The sequence below is a fragment of the Pieris napi genome, chromosome 23, assembly GCF_905475465.1.
Source record: "Pieris napi chromosome 23, ilPieNapi1.2, whole genome shotgun sequence".
NCBI classification, from domain to species: Eukaryota; Metazoa; Arthropoda; class Insecta; order Lepidoptera; family Pieridae; genus Pieris; species Pieris napi.
In genome coordinates, this window is record NC_062256.1 from 6,345,632 (window position 1) to 6,372,058 (window position 26,427).

General features: G+C 32.3%; 2 protein-coding genes across 2 annotated transcripts; one reads left to right on the plus strand and one right to left on the minus strand.

Annotated features, from left to right (window-relative positions):
* The first annotated feature begins 1,051 nt into the window (after positions 1–1,051).
* On the plus strand, positions 1,052–8,601 carry LOC125061561 (N-acetylglucosamine-6-phosphate deacetylase). Its single transcript, XM_047667035.1, has 7 exons — positions 1,052–1,197; positions 1,279–1,519; positions 1,758–2,032; positions 3,426–3,644; positions 4,626–4,761; positions 6,467–6,643; positions 8,324–8,601. Exons 2-7 carry the CDS (start codon positions 1,315–1,317, stop codon positions 8,503–8,505), a joined length of 1,194 nt encoding a protein of 397 aa, XP_047522991.1. The 5' UTR covers positions 1,052–1,197; positions 1,279–1,314; the 3' UTR covers positions 8,506–8,601.
* Positions 8,602–8,737: 136 nt separating this feature from the next.
* On the minus strand, positions 8,738–26,186 carry LOC125061161 (brain tumor protein-like). Its single transcript, XM_047666387.1, has 9 exons — positions 25,966–26,186; positions 24,340–24,514; positions 24,079–24,223; positions 22,656–23,997; positions 21,656–21,936; positions 20,793–20,981; positions 16,122–16,290; positions 15,041–15,273; positions 8,738–14,053 (listed from the first exon to the last, which is right to left on the minus strand). Exons 2-9 carry the CDS (start codon positions 24,450–24,452, stop codon positions 13,949–13,951), a joined length of 2,577 nt encoding a protein of 858 aa, XP_047522343.1. The 5' UTR covers positions 24,453–24,514; positions 25,966–26,186; the 3' UTR covers positions 8,738–13,948.
* Between the last annotated feature and the right edge of the window lie 241 nt (positions 26,187–26,427).

The window sequence follows — 26,427 nt, forward strand, 5'->3', positions numbered from 1 at the left end:
ACAGGTGAAGCTAATATAAAAAGTGTAAAAATATAGGTACATTAGTATACATTTAGTTTTGAAATGTTACATTTTTCGTTTAAGCTAAGTAGATTGCTATAAAACAATTTAATCGTGTAAGTAGATGACCACAGTCTTTCCCGGTTCGAAAAGCTTATAAGAAACTTTTCTTCTAAGTGTTTTAAATCTGAAACTCAACTTTAGACTTTTAGAGAAAGCTCTCGAGGCCGCGAGTGGACTTTGCAAGATGGAATCCGTATTATATTGGATTTTAGAAGTAGGTACCCGTAACAACGTTAGACGTTTCAATTTAATAACGTAATATTGGGTATTTCATCGAAATACTTGGAATACATGGATTTGTTTATCAAATATCGGCAATGTCATTGTGTAATGGTAAATGATTGTATATTTTCCTTCTTATATGGATACAGGTTTTTTCCTTACATTTGTATAAATCAATACAACTTTTTATTCATACATCTAGTATGATTTGACTACCAAAAAGGTCACATTTCTATACCTTATCTTATATAAGTATATATTTTTAAATAAATTCTCTTAGACAATAAATTATAAACGCGGATTTTTCACATTATTTACATAACTCGAAGTTTTGGGTTAACCATGATTACTAAAAAAAGAACAAGTGTGCAATAAAGTTAGTGTCGTAATATTTTCACGAAAGACATTGAAATTATTAAATTTCAATGTTTGACCTTTTATAAAATTATTGAAATTTTATTGACATTTGATAAAATTATTGACCACATGCACTCCTAACCTAAGCAATAAAAAAATTGTTGCATTTGAAGAGTACTATTACCCTAAATACTTTTATTGCTATTGTAACAGTAGTGCTTATTAATATCATTAAAACTTATAACATTACTTCGCAATATAAAATGCAGATGTCACCGGAAACGTATACGGGAAGGTACATCCGCGCTGACAATTGACGTACCCGCGTCCCGTACGACGTCTGACATCTTGATAATTTATGGTCATACTTCACAATTGGCAAATGGCAGTTGGCAATTCGCATTTCGCAAGTTAATGTTAAACGCATTACGCAAACCGCGTACGGAAAATTTAAAAAAGTTCACATCACAAGTCAAGTTTTGTTATTTGTTTTTTAAAAATAAGTAGATTTTTATGTGCACAGCACGTCTTTTACATTTTATAAATAATTTACTGGTTAGAATTCTTTATACTCTAAACTTGTTTATACTAATATAAATTACAAAACATTGTTTGTATTGTTTTTAAATTTTTTAGTAAAACTTGTGAAAATCCTTGGACACGTACGGAATAATGAAGGCAAGAAACGGACTTACCAGATTTTTCAATTGTTACATTCTACGTGAAAGTCAGATTATTAAGGAAGAATTATGGATTCGAGATGGTAAAATTGTAAATCCCGAAGAAGTATTTTATGTTGAACAAGTTGAGGCCGATACTTCGGTAGATTGTGGTGGCCTACTTATCGCTCCTGGGTTCATTGATATACAAATAAACGGTATGTGTTATTTATTGTTTTAAAAATTTATTCAAACAGCGTAATTTTTTTTTAGGAAAATATGTTTCATTTTTATGTTTACTAATACAATTTTTTATAATTAGACTTATTAAAATTGTTTCACATTACTTAAAAGACAAAGGGTAAGTCCCCACAGGGCTTACCACAAGTAAATATAATTAAATTAAGTATAAGTGTTTTATAATTAGAAAGTGCTAATTTTCCGATTTGTTAACAGGAGGATGGGGTGTTGACTTTTCATATGATTCAGAAAATGTTGAAGAGGGAGTTCAAAAAGTTGCAAAAGAACTTTTAAGTCATGGTGTTACATCTTTCTGTCCCACTATGGTCACTTCAGATAAATATAAATACTCTAAAATTTTGCCTAAAATACAGAAAAAGCAAGGAAACAAAAGTGGTGCTACTGTTCTTGGTGTCCATCTTGAAGGTCCATTTATTAGTTTGGCTAGAAAGGGTGCACATACACCAGAACTCATAAAAAATCCAGAAAAGGTATGCTTTAATCATTAACTATATGTATAAGCTGTACATACTTCATATAAACCTCATAAAAGTTAGGTAATTTGTGAATTTATTGTGAACTTATGGCATAAAACTATATACTATAACATATGCTATGTAGTGATAATATTGAACTATATACTACATACACTATTAAAGTGGTATACACTTTTGTCACCAGATAAAGACATACTAGTAATATAATACATATTAACATAATATCATATAATACATAGTAATTATTATTATTAAGGTGATATTTTTATTAGTATATTAACAAAGTAGTAGGGAAGCCCACGATGCTAAATGTGGATTTACTCGAGCATCATAGAGACCTATTGGGTAGCGAAGCTTAGATATTAAAGAAAAAAATGTTATACCTTTTCATCGGTGGGGGGCTATAGACTCAAAAATGTAAAAAAAAAACTGTGGCATGGACATACTCGAGCGCGTCAGATATTGATAGCATCCATGTCCTACCTTCTTACTTGCAAATTGTCAGATTAGTGAAATATACACTTCTTAGCATGTAATTAACTAACCCTACCTTAATCTGACGCGCTCGAGAAAGTCTGATGATTAATTTTTTTTTGCTAATCTGATCCTTTATCCTTGACGGGCGGCCATATATATGGGGCTCATATTTGGTAGAGGTACTTAACCGGGTACAACCTGTATATCTGCCACGCTGTACTAAATTCCGAAATCCCCTCTTGGGCTCCTCTACTATAAAGACCATTCTGATTGATTTAGCTTTTGTTATTTTTTGTTGAAGTGAAAACTTCTTTAGCGGCGTTAAACACTTTTTTGAAATGGGTAAAAAATGTTAAACTCGCGTCAGGACACGTCACCTGGTCGAAAATTCGTAAGACGGATAGAGGACAGCAGGCGCGGCGTATTTAATGTAATATAAATTGTCATGTTTGTGTATGATAGCGCAATAAATAAATATTGCATTCTTCCACATAAATGACTGTACTTTTATACTGATAATTAAAGCAATTAGTGCAATGGCACTCCCGGAGTGCAATCCGTCGTTTTTTTTATCTTAAGTTATTATATACTGCAAAATAAATTGTTTGTTGTAGATAGATAATGGTAGAAATTACAGAAGATACTGTAAAACAATACTGATAAGGAAAAACCAGTGCTATTTGAAATCAATGGCCTACTTTTATAATTAGGTTGTTGTACTCTTATCAAATGTAGTTTATTATGTTATTATTATGCTTTATTAAGTTAACTCCTTCATAGGAATTCTTACTGCCTATGTGGGTCAATTTGAAACATGCTTGCATCATTTAAAATGGGATTGGGTTTATTTTAGATAATCAATATCTTTTATGGTCCTTTCAATGTAATCTGTTCAATCATAATTTTCCAGGGTTTTGATTCCCTTATAGAGATGTATGGGTCCCTAGACAATGTGATTATAGTAACACTAGCTCCAGAACTACCAGGTGCATTGAATGCCATAAAACGGTTATCAGAAAAGGGGATAAAAGTTGCTCTTGGTCATTCTGAAGCTGATCTGTCACAAGCTGAAGAAGGTGTTGGACAGGGAGCAAATATGATTACCCATTTATTTAATGCAATGCTTCCGGTAAGTGTGTGAATACCTTGTTTATAGTTTTAAAGTCAACAACTATAAGACTAATTTGAATTATACAAGTTATAATATCAACAACTACAAGACTAATTTGAATTATACAAGTTATAATATCAACAACTATAAGACTAATTTGAATTATACAAGTTATAATATCAACAACTACAAGACTAATTTAAATTAGACATACACTATTATAAAAATTCTTTTGGTTTACAATGTTATAAAATATGGCGAGGGGGCCGATGGCTGGCCATGCGCCATGCTCGTGAACGGGTGCTGCTTGTGGTGACTGGTCGTACTTGAATTCGTGTAACCGGTGATGTTGGTTATTTCGACTATGTGTTTGCGTGCTCCTATTTCACCATGCCTCCTGCTGATAGAGGACAAGTCTTTGTTTTTTTTTTATCTATGTTATTATTATTAATTACTTGATATGTCATGTGGAACATGGTGTAATGGCTGCAGCTCCTTACGTTGGGTATAAAACAAAAAAAAATGGCAATTAAAAACAGTGGCGGAGAGTTTATTGCCAGTTCTTCTCTCTCGTTCTACGCCCTTGATTTGAGAACTGGCAGTAAATGTAAAATTAGAATCATTAATATGTATTTCTTTACCGACGAGTCATAAGTGTACATTATGTTACCTATATGATTAAATGATTTTTTTACTTTACTATATGATAGGTGTATTGCCATATATAATAGGTGGCATATTATAGACATATATGTTACTGAAACAATAATATGTATTATCATTTATCATGTACATGTCATAACAATTATTAATATTGGATAGCCAAAGACCTTTTGTCATTTTATATCCAACTTAAATGTTTAAAGAACTTTATTTCTCATTACAAAAATTATTTTTTATTTACATGAGAAATTTAATATTATATACGAACGAGATACACGTCGCGATCAGCTAGCCCAATTTTAGTCTAATGGGCTCATTCTGATGTGTAACTTACAGTTTCATCACCGTGACCCAGGTCTTGTAGGTCTATTAGCATCTACAACAAAAAAGCAAGTATATTTTGGAATCATAGCTGATGGTATCCACACTCATCCAGCTGCTTTAAGAATAGCATGTCGAACAAATCGTGAAGGTTTGTAATACATTTATAGAAGTTAACAAAAGGGGATTACAAAGATCTTAGAATTTTCTTGGAAGTAATAAAGCTATATTGGCATAAATGTTGAAACTGTGGTAATTGTTATTTATGTATTAAACTGATAATAATAATTACCAAATATGTAACTAGACAATATTACCCCTATGCTATTATTATTATATATAGAAATGTAAGTTTAAAAATTCAGTGGCAGTACAACTGGCTTGGACTGGAACTCGAATTTCTGTATCTGTTCCGTGATATCTTTTTCCTTAATAGGTGATCAGCCTTTTCTTCCTGACACACGTTTTCTATTTTTATGACAAAAGCACATCGATTTCCTAACGATTATCTTTACTGTATGAGCGACTGTTAATTGCGCATATAGAAAGTGCTATGTGTCGAAATTCGAACGCACGACCTGTGTGGCGTATACCTAAGCTACTAACGCCCGAACCCAATAATCAATCCACAAACGGTCTGATCTCAGATTGTTTTCAATCTGACAGTCGATCGACCTCCTATCTGCATCCCAATAACCAAACCCTAGACAATCCATTTTTGGCGACGGATAAAATGCTCTTTGTCGTTCCATTTTACCGAGTTTTCACTCATATTTGATAATCAATGTAAACCAAATAAAGTAAATAAAACTGTACAAATAACATTAAAATATACATGTGTATGTTAAAACATAACAAACAGTTTTTTTTAATTATTTAAAAAACTGGTGTAAGTTAAAATGATTAACTGTTGAAATCGAGCTTTAGTCAACTGTAATTTTCATACAAAGGTCTATCCACAGACACCGATACGACTTCCCATGGATAGTTTGTATCGACAGATAGCTATTACAATCCGTCGATTGGTTATTGGCACACTTTTTACAACATTTGGATCAAGATTACTATCTCAGATGGTGGTTTATGGATTCAGATAGGTTATTGGGTTCGGGCGTAAGCCAACACTATTCTCGCAACTATAAAGTAATATACTATAATAGTTCACATTCTGTATAATTTAATGACATCCAATTGTGCATAGTGCTCTAAACCCCACTATTGATTTTTTCTAAGTGGGTTTAATTTTAAATTGTAAGCGATAGGTGGCGCTGTAGTCCAGTAGTATCTACTTATTATAAAAAAATCATTAAGGTAGAAGTGAAACCTTCAAAAACAAAGTTTTTATAATTAAAATATGTAAATTAGACTTTTTCTCTATCTAAATGTAGGATATTTTCTTTAAAAAAATATTCTTATATTTTAATGTTAAATTTTTATTTATAACTTTAGTATCAATCTTTAATTTGGTAAAAACTTAAATAATAAAAGTTTGAAATAAATTCACAAGATCCAACGTGGGAGAAAATGAGATAAGAAGCATTATACAGTGTATAAACTTTTAATTAAGTGTATAACTAATGATTTGTAAATAAAATTGATAAATAATCTAATTTTATAATTAAACTACTTACTTGACTTACTTATTAAATTTTCATCAAATGTGTTTTTTTATTTCAGAAAATGTTCAAATACATACTAATTTAAAGTTTATACACTGTATAATGCCTCCTATCTCACTCTCTCCCACGCCAAATCCTATTAATTTATGTGTCTGTCTCTTTTTACTGTCGCTTTTTCCGTTGCATCCGGTTTGAAATCACAACGATTCTAAAGAAGTTTATCTTCAAAAATTGCAGGTCTAATCCTAATAAGTGACGCATTTGCGGCTCAGGGTTTACCAGATGGTGCGTACCGTATTGGCCCACAAGCAGTCTCTGTTGAGAATGGTTGGGCATACATTGCTGGTACCAAAACATTGTGTGGAAGCACCATGGCATTGGACCGATGTGTCACAATATTCAAAGAAGCAACAGGTGATAAAATTTATTTAATGGCTTTGTTAATTTAAATGAATTATAACTTAAATTAATAACAGCAGAAGATTTCACGACTCATTGGTCTAGTGGTTAGTACCCCTGACTGCGAATCCATGGGTCCCGGGTTCGATCCCCGGCTGAGACGAACATCGATGTGATGAGCATTTGGTGTTGTGCTTAGGTCTTGGGTGTTTAAATATGTATTTATATGTCTATCTATCTATAATATGTATGTTTATCCGTTGCCTAGTACCCATAACACAAGCTTCACCAGCTTAGCATGGGACTAGGTCAATTGGTGTGAATTGTCTTAAAAAAAAAAAATTAGACATTGACAAATCAATACACATTAGATAACAGAAATATTTTAGGAAACAAATTCAACAAACTTTATTTTCAACACTAGATATTTTATTCTATTATAAGCTAACCAGAATTTTCTGGAAGAATATTTTTTCAGACACGATTCTTTTTATTGAAATAAAATAGCATTTGTTACATTCACATTGTTAAATATTTTTCTTTAAAGCCGGATACTTAATCATTTGCTCGTGCCTGTATCTGGGGTTAATGGTCAATAACATTTAGATAACGAAGAAAATTCAAGGCAAACATATTCAACTAATTCAGGGCTCTGCATTATTGATTCGATTATTCGTAGTATGCCATAAAATATAAAAATCATTAAAATATTTATATATCTAAATCTTATAACTACGATATAGCATATGTATATGTATATGATATAGTATAGGTACCTACCTGATTTAATTTAAATTTTTAAGAGGCTCATTAAAAGGTTTGCAACAAGAGCAAATCATATATAGATACTAGCTGACCAGGCAAACGTTGTTTTGCCATGTATATTATTTCTAGGAAACATTTTTTTAGTTCAATAAAAATATCTACTATAATAAAAATAGGGGTTGAATGTAGAGGGGTGAAAATTAAGGGTTGTATGTATTTTTTAATGGCACATAAAAAACATCGTCCAAAAATTAAAATATTAGTGGTGGATAACCCTTGTCACTTAGGGGTATGAAAAATAGATAGTAGCCGATTCTCAGACCATGAATATGCATATAAAATTTGATAAAAATCGGTCAAGCCGTTTCGGAGGAGTATGGTAACTAACATTGTGACACAAGAATTTTATATATAAGATTTTGCTCATCAGCTGCCTACCTATAAGAGTCGCACGTATAACATATTTCATTAAGTCACAATTTGAAATAGTGGAAAAAAAAAATATTTTTTTAAACATTTCACCGGATTATTAGATAAATTCTATACCAATCGAAAGTAGAAGCCCATAGAATATGCAAACGTTAGGTTGTTTTTAATCAATTAATTATTTATGTGTATATTTTTAATGTGACACTAAAGTATATATACATCTTTAGTAAAAAAGAAAGTTATAGTGATACATATATAATACTACCCTTATTAAAAATATTGATTGAAAAAAATTTACTACATGCAAATTATAAAAAAATATTTTTTTTTTTAAATATTAATTAAACATACTCTGGACTGAAATTTGCTAGGCAACCCATATGGATTATATTTATTGACATATTAAATTAAATATAAAATACGTTTCATTAAATAAGCATCTCGGTGAAGGACGTTGTATATCGGGATCTTATACTATAGTGAACTTTTCAATGTTTTCAGAATGTACCCTTGAGTATGCTTTGGAAACTGCGTCTTTGCATCCTGCCCGAGCTCTGGGAATAGACAATAGGAAAGGAAAACTAAATTATGGCTACGATGCAGACTTTGTATGTTTAGACCGCAAAACACTGAAAGTTATGTCGTCTTGGATTGCAGGCGAATGTGTCTTTAGACACACCTAACCATAAGAAATTGTGTAATAGCATGTGATATTTTTTTAGTCAAATCTGAATTTTTTACTTATACATATATACATTTTATTAAATATTTTTATTAAATGATTTTGTTTAATTAGACAGCACATGACTGTCGTTTTAGAGCACTCCATTATAACCACATTTAATCTTCTACTTATGGTTTTAAATTAATTGGAGCATACACATACATAGTTGGACTTTAAATAAAACCCCTCAATAGTGGCATGGAAAATCTTTATTGAAGTAAATATATTTATAAAGTCAGTACAATTTAAGTTCAATAGTTTCCAAAAATATTAAAGTGCAGGTTGCTGATCACCTGGCAATGTTAAATATGATTATTTCTTAATTAAAATACAAGCTATTATTGAGAAAACTGTAATATGTGAATAACATGTATATACCTAAATAAAATCATGACAAAAATATATGTTAGGCAGGCTCTGAATTACACTGCTCTGTGCTGTTGTCCTGGCCACAGTTCACGAATAATAAACTTAATAATAAAAGCCGCAGTCACGTGAAAATTTGTACTCGCCAAAAAGGTGCGAGCTCAACAACACCAAATTCTCAAGTAACCTCAGCGGCGAAAAGTGTCAAAGTAAGACGATCAACTAGTTGAAAAAAACACACGAGATACTCGATTGCTCTATATTAAAATCGATCAATTCCTGCGATCCCAATCGGCGATGTAAAACCAGTTGCGCATCTTATTTTTACATTTAAATCAATTTACAAACTACGCAATGTATATTCATGTATACAATATTACTAAGTGTATGAATGTATAATGTAAATACAATTTCACGAAAAACAAAATAATATCATGGAATATTCAAAGAGCCAAAATATTTGAGATTATCTCTACCTCAATACGATTAACTTCTAAGATCTAGGCACGACGCTGCAGAAAATTCTGTATGTAATATTATAACAATACTTTCGTTGACTGTGGGGCTAAAATTTGTTCAGCTAACACCGCCGCGGCGCTGGAGACATTATTAACTGCTAACCGGGTCGTATTAAAAAAAGATATGTGCAATCGGGAAGTGGATAATATTGCTTTGAGTCGAAGCAGTCAAAATGGCTCCAGAGCATGGCAAGTGTCTCTGGCGCCCCGCAACTTGCGCCGATGCAAGGCGACAAGGCAAAACAACTACCTAATAATAAAATTTAACGTTTCAAGTTTCAAATGTTTACGGAGGGTATTGTCGGTAGATATTATGTACGCGAAAGTCCACGGCCAATACACTCCGTGGACTGACCTATGTTAAAATACTTTAAACGTAATAAAACCATTGAGCAATATTCATACGAGAATACAGTAGACATTTGCTCGGTTGCACCAACGCTACGGAATTATGTGATTCTAATATCAAATGCCAATGCACACTCCACAAATGTCGTTTTTATAAATAAAATTAAACTATAAGCATTAAAAAGAAATCTTTGGATCAAAAATAAAATATGCATTTGGAACATGCACCATTCATACAAATAAATTTAATCGATATAATTAAAAATGACGAGAAACATTACATTGTAACTTAGGATACACTTATAACTAACTGAAATAAAACGAAAGCCATTGAACCGTAAAATTAAAGAAAACACAGATGTTACTACTAAGATAAAAATACAATCTCACATTACGGAAAATGTATGCAACATTTTTTATACCGAGCTGTCGTGGTGAGCAATGTATTGCTTTATGTTTAGCGTTAATGAATTTGCCTATACACATTACGTAATGCGAGAATCAGATTCCAAGTGATATGTTTTTTTACCGAATAATTTTCAAGTTGTAACTGGCCGCGTTAGTGAAAAAAATTATGCTTATAGTTAAACAAACAAATTAAAAAAAAAATTAGACACTACATAGATAAATACCAAGAATTGTATATTAAAATATTTGTACTTTTACTGACTAAAGGAAAAAACATTGGCAACTGCTAATAATCCTACGTTGTAAAAAAAATAACTTGTATAATGTAGATTGAAAATGGTCATTTCAAATTCGTTCACTCTATGTGGAATGCAATTAGAATTCATTAACAATATTAAAAGGTATAATAATATATTAAATTTTTATAATCAGCTCAACAATGTATATAATCTATAATAATTTAAAAGCCTAGACCCAAACTGTGATATTTATTGCACAAGCACTCATGTGGCTTATAATTCCAAGGGAATTCAGCTCACAACCTTATTTTTATTGGTTTTTGAACAGTGGAGTGACCAAACTAATATGGCGGTGGTAAGGTGAAAAATTTCAATTCTAAATGCGTTAATACTACACTAATGACACAATAAAATCGATTCTACGAGTTACCAACGTGGCCCCGAGGGGTTGATTAGGATTTAGGATCACTGAATCGTAAAAAGCAGGTGATCAGCTGTCGGTGTCCCAAACTGAACGCACATCCCGTCCGAACCCTACTCACGGTCAATTAGCACGGTCCTAAGAATCACGAACTCCACCGGATTATCGAGCTGTGCTTGGTGCCACAAAATAGGCAATACGCCCACCTCCAATAGGGAGGGTAACATGAGCTCACCTTGTGCGCTGCGAACCCTAATACCACACCGTTTGCCAATAAACTTGCGCATTCCACCGAACGGACAATCGTGCGATCGCCGTCGGAGCTGACAACGTTAATGCCAAACGGCGCATACTACATCTACCGAATTTATTGCTGGATACATAAGGGAATATAGAAGAGAAATACATGTACCAAAAATCGCTTTACGTGTATATAGGTAACTTTAAGATTTCCAAGAAAGGCTACTGTAATGTACTCTAATGATACAATTATTATCGTGTAACGTCAATGGACAATAGATACCATTTGACCTGCCATTAACCCCATGACAGTGCTTATCCGTAACAGCATAAATATACAGCCAAAGAGACGCAGCGAATACCCGCCACCCTTCTAACTAACGAATCTAAATAACACCATCGCTCCCACAGCTCTGTATACATCAATAATTGAAAAATTCTAATTCCTACAAAACCTCTACTTCGACACCTATATAAGATACATGGCAAGAACAAAAGGAAACTCTCGTCGACTGTTTACATCAAATTAGATTAAATGTATTCTAAAATAATACTCCCAGACATACGGTCGACTAAATGTCGATGCCGTTGTGTTATTGGTAATGCGTACTTTAAATTTATCAATATTGAAATTCACACAAAATAGTATAATTTGTAAAATTATCCAAAACTTATCACACCACTTTTTTAATAATTTTATGCAACTCTAAGCAATATTATTAATAGCGTCAAACGCTCCCTTTGGGGCTCCTATTTGTATTTCTGTAAAATTTTACGTCACTAACACACAAAAATTTCGACCAATGGACAACAAATAAAATATTGAACATTATAATAATATTAAAACCCTGAATATTAAAACAAAAAAAAATTGGCAACAACTAGTAACTAATTTCTACAAATACCTATACAATAAAATAATAATTATGTGCATGCACAAATATAGTAAGAAAACAATTTGGCAGTAAAAATTCGTAACTCTAAGGCCTTACGCACTGGCCATAAATACTATTTAAATATGGGCCCAGGGACAATTAAAACAATACAGTAAAATTAATAAAATACGAGTATTAATCACACATTAAAACCCGCAACGCTCGCAGCTTTCATTTGCTTAGTTCAAATAATAAAAGAAAATAAAATTCCCTAATACTATCGGGACAAAAAATCCTGAAACAAATAACTTAAAAACAATAAGAAAAAAAAAACCCAAAAGCTACTAATAAATAAATCAAAGCGTCAACGCCGATGTGACTTCGACTCGGCGACTTGTGTTGGTACTCGACGGTTTTACATTATTGCTCATATCACATTAAATGTCTAATTGAACCCATATACTGTTCCAATACAAACAAATATTACCGACTAATTAAGTACAATATACTTACGATATAATATGTGAACGGCTACGGTATAAGTATGGCTCAGCAATATTTAAAAAGATTCGGCTCATCATATGAACAGTAGACTTTTGCACTGGGCTTAAGGAACTCAAAAAATGAAGACATACTCAAATGAGGTTCAAATTAGAAATCATGTTTTCTATAGGGGCTAGAGAGCATCATATAAAATAATATATCAACAAAATATCACACTCAAATATAGGTGGTTTGTAAGTACTTATCAATTTAGAAAGGACTTGCTGAAATAATGACCCCCGACTACTCCATCTTCCATGTTAAATTTGGTTCAAATAAATTCTAATAAAATATTTCAATGCCGATATTGGAAGACCACGAAAATCATTATTTCAAAACAATATATAGCAGGATATATAAGGTGACGATTAATATTATTCACCTACCATCTAACTTTAAGAAGAGTTAACTTTCCAAAAATTTCTAACTTGGATCGCTATAAAAAATATATACTTTGGCGAACAGTAATTTTGATGACAACTAGTAGAAATAATATAGGTTTATGATGGCACATTCATGGATATATTACGAACGATAGTTTAATAGCCTATTTGTTCAATACTAACCCATTTATAAGCGATCGAACCCGCTAATCAACTTTGTGACTTACCTAATGCTATGTAAAAGGGGAATAACAGTCGAAATATCGATAAGTTACATGAAAATGCCACATAAACTACTAAACACCACTCAATGTATATAATTTGTATTAACAGTGGTTCAATCCAATTACCAAAGAAAGTGTTCCTTAACAGCCTAACCACGAAAAAATGTTCAAATATAGGCTCTCAAAACAAGAGTACATGGAAAAAACATTTTGTATAGACACAAGAATTTCTGTAAAAGGTAAATATATTTTAACGGACAATATATAATATTGTATAAGCGATTAAACCTAAACTAGATGGCACGTTTTAGTGTCGCCTCCTTTGGTCAAAGACTAAAAAGATTAAATCAATTGTGCGTAAACACATGGCCTTATCGCCCATGGGCAATAAAATGAGACTACAAGCAATAATGTTCGATTCGTCTGCGAGGCGACACCCCATCAGAACCTAATTGACATTACTTCACTCGAACTAGGAACCATAGCTGCTAATTTAGATATAAAATAATCCAGTCACCGGTCTATGGAACAATCTTACATATTGTCCAAACCAAGTATGAGGCAACCGGATGCAAAAACAAAAAATGAAATTAGCCTAAACTTTGGATTTTCTGTTACTATAACTAAATGCGAAACCAAAATATTCAGTTCTTATGCAGTGAGGCCGAAACGAATAGGAGATTTCACTGCGAATAGACAACGTTTAGTGAATTTAACAATTAAAAAAAAATAACAATTAGTCAAATACTGTTAAGCAATGTAAAATCAGCAATCAAATTATAAAATAGGGAATAAATGTGAGATCTTGTGTACGACTTACAGCCATTGAGTTATTCCTCAGACAATGTATAAGGTGTTGAGGACTAGAACGTGGTGATTATTCTTTGCCAGGGTTACGATGTAGCCTTCCGATGTTATCTTCAGACCGCAGCAGCGGGACACCTGAAAAGGAGTATTTTTACTTTCCCACATATTTGCTGTATATCTTTGAATTAGTTCAATTAAATGTCTATTTAGTGAAATTCGAAGTAGTTGTTGTTATCACAAACTGGTTGTGATACTGCATCATTATCAAAACATCGTATATTATTTCAAGGAAACATTTTTTAGTTCAATAAAAATAACTATCTACAATAAGGGGCCATCCATAAAGTACGTCACACGAATTTTAGGATTTTTGAACCCCTCCCCCCGTCCTTGTCACGGGTTGTCACATTTTTATAACCCCCCCTGACGTCCTGATGTGACGTCACACATTTTTTAAATTTATGTATGTATTTAAAAATAATCGAGAGAATTTTCATTTTTTGCTTATTTTTATTAAATAATAATCTAATAAAATCAACATAAAGTCCAACATTTCATAAAACTGAAAAAACAAACGACTAGTTAGAAAATAATAAACGATTAATTATATTAATTAAAGATAAAAATATTTATGTTTTTTTGTATATCAATGTAAATATAGATCAAGTTCGTAAATTTTTAATTCACATCCAAACTTTGCGTTTTAGTATTTAAAATTTTAACATGTGACGTCACAAAAGTATTGACCCCCCCCGTGCCCCTTGTCACACGATGTCACACTTCGGTGATACCCTCCCTCCCCATTAACGTGTGACGTACTTTATGGATGGCCCCTAATAAAAAAAAGAGGTCGATCGTAGAGGGGAGAAAATTAGGGGTTGTATGTATTTTCTTATGCTGCATGATAAAATTTTTTTTTTTTTCTAAAAAATAAAAAAAAAATTGGTTTGGACACCCCTTATCACTGAGGGGTTTGAATGATAGATAGTAGACTTACAAAATATGAATATAAAATTTCATAAGAATCGGTCGAGTCATTTCGGAGGAGTCTGGGAACGAACATTGTGACGCGAATTTTATATATTAGATCTAAATTGAAATGTTAATTTCACATAATCCTACCTTCACATAGGGGCATTCAAACTCTGTGACCAAAACCCCGTCCCGCGAAAACACGGCCACGTGAAACTTATTTCCGTGCGAGTCGCCGATCAGCACGTCGCCGGCGTCCGACACGTCGATCCCGTTGGGGAAATTGGTCACGTTCTCGCATCCGATGCGACGAAGGAACCTGCCCTCATCGTCGAACACGACCACGCAGTGACCTTTGAAGTCGCATACGTAGAATTCTTTGCCTGGAAATTATATAATATACATTTAGAATATTACAAAAAAATAATTGCAATAATTAAATAATTAGTATAATTGATTTATGATCTTTGATAGTTTAATACTGGTGAACGATAGGTCAATTAAGTGGTTAGAAATGTAATATTATATTAAATCCGAAAATAATATTTAATGAAGCGTTAATTATGTTAATTTAAAGTGCGTCGTCATTTAAAATTAGATTTTTATACTCAATATTCGTAATAAATATTTTATACAGATCAAAATAACAATAACATTGAATTATGTGTATATATGTTACCGGAAATGTATGTAATCCGTCATTATATACGTTTCCTCGGAATTGTATGTAATTCCTAAAACCGCACGGAAATGTGTAAAATTATATTAGACATTTTCTAAGAAATCTTTACATTGTCTAAATAGCAATCGGAAATGAAAATATTTTAGATATCAATGGGTATGCGGGGATAGTATAGGAAGAATTATCTGATATAAAGTTTTGTGTCCATTATGTTCAAAAAAATATAAAGTACAAGTGCCATTCCGGCTTACCCTGCAAAAATAAAAAGCCATATGGACTGACTTGTTTACATTTAACATAGTATAATAATACAAGGCTTACTTTAATATTGTGACATTTGCAACGACTTAAATAACTGACTGATTATATGCCAAACGAATGTTACGTTAGGTTAGTTTTATTACAGAAAGCATTATTTTTATAAATTTCCTAAATAGCTTTGGAATTATATAAATTTCATAGGATTTGCATACAATTCCTATATTTCATACATTTCCGGTAATATATATGAATTTTTTTGCTGGAAATTTAAATATTCAGAATGCTCACCGCTTATAGCAATGTCGGAAGGCTCCCGCATACACTCACTACAATCGAACCAACTCATGAGGTCACCTTCCTCAGACAGAATAAATACAGTTGGGGTCACACTATCCACTGCCACTATTAGACCTTCGGCTGTCACTGCCAGGCCAGCTACTATGTCGATGAACCGCACCTGTACCCGATAAAATCACTTCAATATTTGTTTAAACGCCCTAAAAACTAAACGATTTAAATTTAATTTAGAAAGTAAATTAATCAAGGAATAAGTATATTTATTTATTGGAAACTAAACAGATACATCACTATACAGAAACATAAAATAAATACACATTGGACATATCCTCAAAAAAATACAATACTAAGTAAGACAAGACAAAACATGACAGCAGAATTTAACACCAAACTAGCAGCTACAAAAAAAAAAACATTTGTATAATTCATATACAAATAAATACACAAGTAAACTAGAATGTTTGACGACATTTAATTTTAAGATTGGGAGATATCAGTTTAAAAAAGAACGCAACAATACAACCAACAAATGGCGGACAGCTAGTTTTTACAAAAATAATAAAAATAGAAAGACCCATTAAAAAAAATCATTTTACTGTTATATAATTCTGATTGAAGTGTTGCTCTTTGAAACATAAGAATTTTCCTTTCTCTTTCTTATGAAAAGCAAAATAATAAAGGACCAGTGCAGCGGATTGAGATTCAGTATGTATATTAAATTAATACAAAGCAATGTTCTGCTGAAGCTTTAAATGTATTCAGATCAATGAGGCAAATGCTAAAGGAAAGTTATAGTCTCATATTTCAAATAAATAATTGTAAAATTATATATCTATAGTTCCCATGACATTATAGTACGGGAGGTAGCAACGTTTTCGAGAAAGAATTTCAGGTCAGCTGATTTTGTGATATGTCTTCCTTCTTGCACTTCCGGTTAGAGTCTGGGCAATCTGGCTGGCGGTAGCGGTTGCGTTCATTAGTGCGCATCCTATCTGTCCAGGTAATAATCCTGGATTTTAAAAGCATTTTAAGAAGCGTAATTTTTAATTTTTCGTTTTTAAATACGTCTACCTGACATACTTTTTTTATTGCCAGACATTTTTCACGTTGCTAACTATGTGCCAGACGCGATTTTAAGTTTTATTTTTATAAAAATTTTAAAGCATTTTAGAATGTCTGTAATTTTAATATTATGTTATTTAAATATAAGAAAAACTGAAAATGAATTTGCCAGACATTAATTCGGTTGTTAAGTCTTGAATTAAAATGATAAAGTATTGCAGTATGATGAAGCATTGCATTTTAAGAAGCGTAATTTTTGATTTTTCCTTTTTAAATACGTCTACCTGACATACTTTTCTTATTGCCAGACATTTTTCACGTTGCTAACTATGTGCCAGACGCGATTTTAAGTTTTATTTTTATAAAAATTTTAAAGCATTTTAGAATGTCTGTAATTTTAATATTATGTTATTTAAATATAAGAAAAACTGAAAATGAATTTGCCAGACATTAATTCGGTTGTTAAGTCTTGAATTAAAATGATAAAGTATTGCAGTATGATGAAGCATTGCATTTTAAGAAGCGTAATTTTTGATTTTTCCTTTTTAAATACGTCTACCTGACATACTTTTCTTATTGCCAGACATTTTTCACGTTGCTAACTATGTGCCAGACGCGATTTTAAGTTTTATTTTTATAAAAATTTTAAAGCATTTTAGAATGTCTGTAATTTTAATATTATGTTATTTAAATATAAGAAAAACTGAAAATGAATTGGCCAGACATTAATTCGGTTGTTAAGTCTTGAATTAAAATGATAAAGTATTGCAGTATGATGAAGCATTGCATTTTAAAAAAAAACTTAAAATCGCGTCTGGCACATAGTTAGCAATGGGAAAAATGTCTGGCAATAAAAAAAGTATGTCAGGTAGACTTATTTAAACAGGAAAAATTAAAAATTACGCTTCTTAAAATGAAATGCTTCATCATACTGCAATACTTTATCATTTTAATTCAAGACTTAACAATCGAATTAATGTCTGGCAAATTCATTTTCAGTTTTTCTTATATTTAATTAATATAATATTAAAATTACAGACATTCTAAAATACTTTCAAATTTTTATAAAAAAAAAAACTTAAAATCGCGTCTGGCACATAGTTAACAATGGGAAAAATGTCTGGCAATAAAAAAAGTATGTCAGGTAGACTTATTTAAACAGGAAAAATTAAAAATTACGCTTCTTAAAATGAAATGCTTCATCATACTGCAATACTTTATCATTTTAATTCAAGACTTAACAACCGAATTAATGTCTGGCAAATTCATTTTCAGTTTTTCTTATATGTATTTAAATAACATAATATTAAAATTACAGACATTCTAAAATGCTTTAAAATTTTTATAAAAATAAAACTTAAAATCGCGTCTGGCACATAGTTAGCAACGTGAAAAATGTCTGGCAATAAGAAAAGTATGTCAGGTAGACTTATTTAAACAGGAAAAATTAAAAATTACGCTTCTTAAAATGCAATGCTTCATCATACTGCAATACTTTATCATTTTAATTCAAGACTTAACAACCGAATTAATGTCTGGCAAATTCATTTTCAGTTTTTCTTATATTTAAATAACATAATATTAAAATTACAGACATTCTAAAATGCTTTGAAATTTTTATAAAAATAAAACTTGAAATCGCGTCTGGCACATAGCAACGTGAAAAATGTCTGGCAATAAGAAAAGTATGTCAGGTAGACTTATTTAAACAGGAAAAATTAAAAATTACGCTTCTTAAAATGAAATGCTTCATCATACTGCAATACTTTATCATTTTAATTCAAGACTTAACAATCGAATTAATGTCTGGCAAATTCATTTTCAGTTTTTCTTATATTTAATTAATATTATATTAAAATTACAGACATTCTAAAATACTTTCAAGATTTTATTAAAAAAAAAACTTAAAATCGCGTCTGGCACATAGTTAACAATGGGAAAAATGTCTGGCAATAAAAAAAGTATGTCAGGTAGACTTATTTAAACAGGAAAAATTAAAAATTACGCTTCTTAAAATGAAATGCTTCATCATACTGCAATACTTTATCATTTTAATTCAAGACTTAACAACCGAATTAATGTCTGGCAAATTCATTTTCAGTTTTTCTTATATGTATTTAAATAACATAATATTAAAATTACAGACATTCTAAAATGCTTTAAAATTTTTATAAAAATAAAACTTAAAATCGCGTCTGGCACATAGTTAGCAACGTGAAAAATGTCTGGCAATAAGAAAAGTATGTCAGGTAGACTTATTTAAACAGGAAAAATTAAAAATTACGCTTCTTAAAATGCAATGCTTCATCATACTGCAATACTTTATCATTTTAATTCAAGACTTAACAACCGAATTAATGTCTGGCAAATTCATTTTCAGTTTTTCTTATATTTAAATAACATAATATTAAAATTACAGACATTCTAAAATGCTTTGAAATTTTTATAAAAATAAAACTTGAAATCGCGTCTGGCACATAGCAACGTGAAAAATGTCTGGCAATAAGAAAAGTATGTCAGGTAGACTTATTTAAACAGGAAAAATTAAAAATTACGCTTCTTAAAATGAAATGCTTCATCATACTGCAATACTTTATCATTTTAATTCAAGACTTAACAATCGAATTAATGTCTGGCAAATTCATTTTCAGTTTTTCTTATATTTAATTAATATTATATTAAAATTACAGACATTCTAAAATACTTTCAAGATTTTATTAAAAAAAAAACTTAAAATCGCGTCTGGCACATAGTTAACAATGGGAAAAATGTCTGGCAATAAAAAAAGTATGTCAGGTAGACTTATTTAAACAGGAAAAATTAAAAATTACGCTTCTTAAAATGAAATGCTTCATCATACTGCAATACTTTATCATTTGAATTCAAGACTTAACAACCGAATTAATGTCTGGCGAATTCATTTTCAGTTTTTCTTATATTTAAATAACATAATATTAAAATTACAGACATTCTAAAATGCTTTGAAATTTTTATAAAAATAAAACTTAAAATCGCGTCTGGCACATAGTTAGCAACGTGAAAAATGTCTGGCAATAAGAAAAGTATGTCAGGTAGACTTATTTAAACAGGAAAAATCAAAAATTACGCTTCTTAAAATGCTTTTAAAATCCAGGATTATTACCTGGACAGATAGGATGCGCACTAATGAACGCAACCGCTACCGCCAGCCAGATTGCCCAGACTCTAACCGCAAGTGCAAGAAGGAAGACATATCACAAAATCAGCTGACCTAAAATTCTTTTTTTTCAAACGTTGCTACCTCCCGTACTATTACTTATAATTCTTGTATATACTTGACTGTTGTGTGAGTTGGGGAGTGGTCAAGTATTACGTCACGAATTGGGGGGGGGGGGGTCCTTTTGTAAAACGTTACGATGCGGGGCGGGGATTGAATTAAGCCGTTATTGTTAATATTAGTAACTCTTAGGTATAAAGTGTCACTAGGTGGTCACAAACCGTTTTACTATTGGGTACATAACGTTACGGCGCGTTACATGGGGAGGGGGTGTCAAGAATCTCCAAAAATTGCGTGACGTAATACTTGAACGCTCTCTTAGAACAAAAATGCGAGATACTTACGGCAATTTTCTTCAAAAAGTGCCCATTCTTAGTGAATATCTGCATTCGGGACCTCTCGTTGCCACGGTCACAGACAACAAACTTTCCAGTGGCGCGGACCACAGCCACTTTACGGGGGTACCACAACTGGCCCTCTTCCTTACCCGCTACACCGAAATTGAACTTGTGATTGCCAGCTTTGTCGAACACCTGAAAAATGCACGATTTATTTAGATCAGTCTATAGAAATTTTTTTTACACTAAAATTAGCAAAAAAAGGGTGCGTGTACTTATGTACGCACGTAAAAAGTTATACTTCTTTGGCTTTCTTTATTTTTTTAAAACATTAAATAATTAATAATAAATATTTAACGTTAATAATTTAATAATATTTAATATTTAGTATATTATTCAATTATTAATTAATATTAATAATAATAATTATTATTATTTATTATTTTATTCATTCAATTTAATAACTAGGTATGTTTCATAACCTTTTAACTAAGTAACAATAGGTCTCTGTGAAAAGGCATTGCTAAATTTCTTTGAAAAAATAATTAAAACTCCTTTATTTGTTTAAAAGGTACTACAAATGTTTATTCAAAATTCTTGGCATAGCTGCTAACTTCACGCATATTCTATTTCTTTATTATTATTTTGGGCACGCTCAGCGCCCGGCTGGTTTAAAAAGAATTCGTTAACAACTTCATTCTGTTAATTTTGTGTCACGTTGCGCGCGCATCGTAAAATTTCACTCTCATAAATTTTTCATAACGCTCCTAAAGAAGTATAACTTCAAAAATTAATAACCCCATATTCAATTTAAATCTCAAAGCAAACTTTATCTCTTTTTATTTACCAAGTATATAGAAAATACTTACAGTAATCCGGTGATTATTGGTATCCGCAACAATGATGTCTTCATCATTTCCAAGGCAGAAGCCATGGGGGGAGTTGAACTGGCCCTTACCGCCTCCGAGTTGTCCGAATTTAAATCTAATATGCATGGGTGTGGCCTTCGTTGCCCGAACCAGTGGGGCTGGTGGCGCGACTAAGGCTGCTTCTTCGGCTGCTGTTAAAAGCGGACGACCGGGGGACACGCCCCGGGGGCCTACTGAGCTAATGGCGCTTACGCCCCCGACCCCACCATAGCCGTTGACCTCTGGAAAGTTAAGATAAATTGTAAAAGAGGGTATCCAATCAAATTAGATCGTTTATAAACGGCTATCCAATATGAATTCTATCTATACTAATATTATAAAGAGGAAAGATTTGATTTTTTGTTTGTTTGAAATGAATAGGCTCCGTAACTACTGGACCGATTTCAATTCTTTCACTGTAGGCAAGCTACACTATTCCCGAGTGACATAAACTATGTTTCATTTTCAAAAGAATTAGGGATGCTTACTAAAACTTGAATAATCTAACCCAAGGTGTAAAAAATAAACAAAAAACTTCCTTCGATCGCGTGCGCTGCGAAAACTATTAATGATAGAAAATGATGTATTTCAATTTTTCAGGACACATCACTTTCTATAAGAAATGTCGCGACAGCATGTCTCTATCTTTTATAGTTACGTCACAATGAGCGTCCTTTTATTATTTTTTTTAATTAAAATACCACCGCTAGAAAAGGCTCTTTATTCGTACCTAGGTATTGATCCTTATCAAAATAATTACCAACGTTTCACATAAGCTACAATTAAATGGCATAACCACCAAGAAAGCATGGTGGATTGGTGTTCTTCAGCCGTTTCTCTTGAATAGTTTACTACTATATAATATGTATAACAAAAATCTTAGCCACAGCAACGCTTGGCCGAGTCTACTAGATTATTATAAAGTTTGTTTTTAGGCAATTTTTTTAGATAATTTGACTACCTGTATTCAATCCAAGTTTGGCTAAAGCTTGCAAGTTGTTGTATGCATGTGGAGAGTTCAAATCACCAGCCAGTAATTCCGCTAATGTGAATGATGGAGCGGGGGAAGCGTGCGGGGGTGGCGGAACGTCCTTTTCGGCAATACTTGCCAACTGCTGCAAGTTGTATTCGACCATAGACGGCAGTGCTGGCACCCCAGAGCCTACTCCAGTTACATTGTTAACGCTCACGACCCCCGGCAGTACCCCACTGCTTGCCACTGGCCCGGAGCCTACACCCATTGAGGGAACTCCCACCATTCCCACCCCAGAAACGCCAGTCACGCGACGAACGTTCCCAAGAGGAAAATCATCGAACACCGGTGCATTGGTGACTGACACTGCTGGGGAGTGAGCGTTCGACGCAACGGACACGATCGCAGAGGACTCGCTTAACCGTTTCCTTTCCTCCGCCATAGTTGCTTCAGTCCGAAAAGCTCCAAAGGTATCTTCAGTTATAGAGTCGAATTTATCCATCTTTGTCACGAACTCCAAAGAGAAATCGACATCAAACTCCGGAGCCCCCTCTAACAGGCGTGCAAATTGGGAAGCGACGGTCTTCTTAAGCATCACAATTTCGGTGCCGTCGCCGCGTCTCAACAGCCGTGTGGTGAACTTGCAAGCGCAATCAATACGTAGAACGGTCTTGTCCACGCGGTCGAAAAGATCCATAACCTTCAGTTCTCTCTCTTTGTGTAAGCGCTCGAGTTCTTCTAGAACTGTCTCACGGCGCCTTTCTAGAGCAGCTTTATAGGCATGGAAAGCTTCATTAATGAGGCTCTCGGCCTCATCGCGTTGGCGTTGAAGGTCACCCAGGGCATCGTCAAGCCGAGCTGAGGCCCCACCGGCGGCTATTGCACGCGCGTTTGCTTCTACTATGTAGTTACGCAATTCGGCTCGGAGATTCGGCTCTGCATCGACTATGCGCTCGCAACGATGTTCACCAACTTTGTGATCTACTGTGAGACACTCGGTGCAAGCACCAACTTCGCAGTCACAGCAATACAGTTTTAGGCTCTCTCCAACATGGCGGCTGCAGAATATTGGTTTATGAACAGCAGATTTTTCCTTAGACGACCGAAGCGCATCAAATGGGACAACTCTGTGGTTTTCGAAACAGCGCATGAACTCATGTGCAGAATTACAGTTTGAGCATAGGAAGTGGGAACAATCAGTGCATCGAGCTACGGCTGGTTCTTTACTCTTACAACAGGTGCAAACAACGGATTGATCCATTGAAGACACATCCAAAATGTTAGTAATCACATAATCAGATGGTAAAGATGCTGCTCCCCCCACAGGAATCTAAAATACAAATTATATAATATAATGCTTGTTACATATAATATATGGTTCACGGATGAAAAGAGTTTGATATGTACTTACCTTGGTTTCTTGTTTGCATACTGGACATTCAACAGCTACATCAAATTTCAAAGTATCACCTGCTTCATTTACCATCAGCTTATCTATACATGTTTCACAGAATACATGTAGGCATGACAACACCCGGGGACTGCACAGCTTATTGCTAAAATAACGGATATTTTTATAAATCTAATATAAGATTGGGTAAAATAGTATGTTGTGCAGAAATATTGTAAATTGTATAGTCAATTTTTTTGTAAAGTGTATTAGCACACTTACTCGCAAATTGTGCAACTTTGGTCCTGCTTCCCACTATCAGTAGATTCCAATGATCCTTCATCCCCGAGACTTACGAGACCATCCCCATAAAGATCCCCATTCAACTCCTCCATTTTTCCTTACAAATAACCCTTGTATATTATAATGTATATCTTTTTCTTCAAACAACAAGAATCTAAAACAACAAAATACATTTACAATGGAACAATGTGAATCTATAAACATCAAAACATATTCAATACTTTATTTTCAATTAATTAACAAAGTTATATGAAAACCGTTCGGGGAGTTATGTTTGCACAATGTCTTGACTCCAAATTACCCTAAGGGTTTGAGTTAGAAAATCTCATAAATCAAGTTATATCAATTTGTACTTGCACTAATTTGGTATAAGTATAAGCTGAGATTGAAATAAATAAATGTGCTAAGCATTAAAGCAAAGGTTTTGTTAGAGTGAAGTCCAAATGCACTATGTAGATAGACCATCAAGAATAAGTTTTATACTGCACAAATAAATGTCATGAAATACAATTGTGTTAATTTTTAAACAATAATGTATAATTAGACTGTATGAACAACAATGCTAAATGATAAACCACAATCAAATGCACTACTAACAATAGAAATACAATTAATTCTTTCATAAACACAAAACATTTGTCAGACTTGTTTCTACAAGAAATGATTTTATATAATCAATTTAATAATGCTTTTAGGAATCTTTATATTGCAATAGTATTGATTTTTAAGTACAAGATGAAAATAAAATTTAAATATTTCCAGCTCAGTTTTTTAAATTTAATATGTTAAAATATAAAATAGATAACAATCATATTTTTTTTATTCTTATGAAATATTTATACATTTTATCGTAATATTATTATATTTTCTTTCTAAATGGTAAAAGAGCATAATGAATTTGTATAGCTACATTTTACATGGGTAAAATCAACTATATAATATATAGGTACCTAATGTGTAGTTGCTTTTAAATGATTCTAGATAAAAATAAACGGCATTCACATTATAAATACCTAGAGAAATTAATTATGTTAAATTTAAACATACATAACAAAATTTTATTATTAGTTTTAATTTAATAGTATTAATTAACCTAATGCAGTTAAATTTAAATATAATGTTTGAATAAGTTTTTTTTAAGAAATGCTCACTTCTAAAAGACACTAGTGTAACTCTTTAGTGTAATTCTTACAGGATTTGCAAATCAATTTTAATTACTACGAAATATAAATGCGATAATTTTTTATTATTTCACAAGCATTTGGTTACAATATCTAAAAATCCAATAAGAGCTCTTATAAGAACAAAAGATGAGGTTGTATAATACCATTTGGTATTTTGTTCACAATACATTTATACTAAAATAATAGCTAGCACCGACCTTTAACGTGCAATTCGTTTCTTGTTAATCAGTTACAAGCGCAATCAATAAGAAGTCGTTACACATGTATAAATTTTAAATCCTCCTTTTAGGTGTGTATTGAAAACGCAATGCACCATGCATGCAGTAGACAATGGCGAAAATCGTCAGAGGTCTTAAATTGTAATGTATTCAACAAAGACGCATTTTGAAAAGAAGATACGTAATATAAAATAACTACTAACCTTTAACAGTTAATATTTTGCATTAAAATAGACGATCAACGCAGAATGTTCTACCACGCCGTAACTATGAAAATATTCATCACTATGTAAATAAATAATAAATGAGCATCAAGCTTCAACAGACTTTATAATTAAAATAGTATTTTCGATGAATAAAAACTAAAGTTTTGTCACGTTCTCATTTTAAAAAGACCAATGAATACATCACTGCAATAGTATTGATTTTAGAGCTGTAGCAAACCGTATGTATTCGTTACTGAGTAACGAGTACGCCATCTAGTACCGAGTAACGAAACGTTACTCACAAATACATTTCGTTACTCGCATCTTTCGTAGTATGAGTATCTACATGTTTCAGTTTACGCAAGTACTATTGATGTGTGTATAGAAACATTTGCTGATCGTATGTTTTACGCATGCGCGAGCATATTCGGTGAATTTAAAAACGTACATTACAAAGAG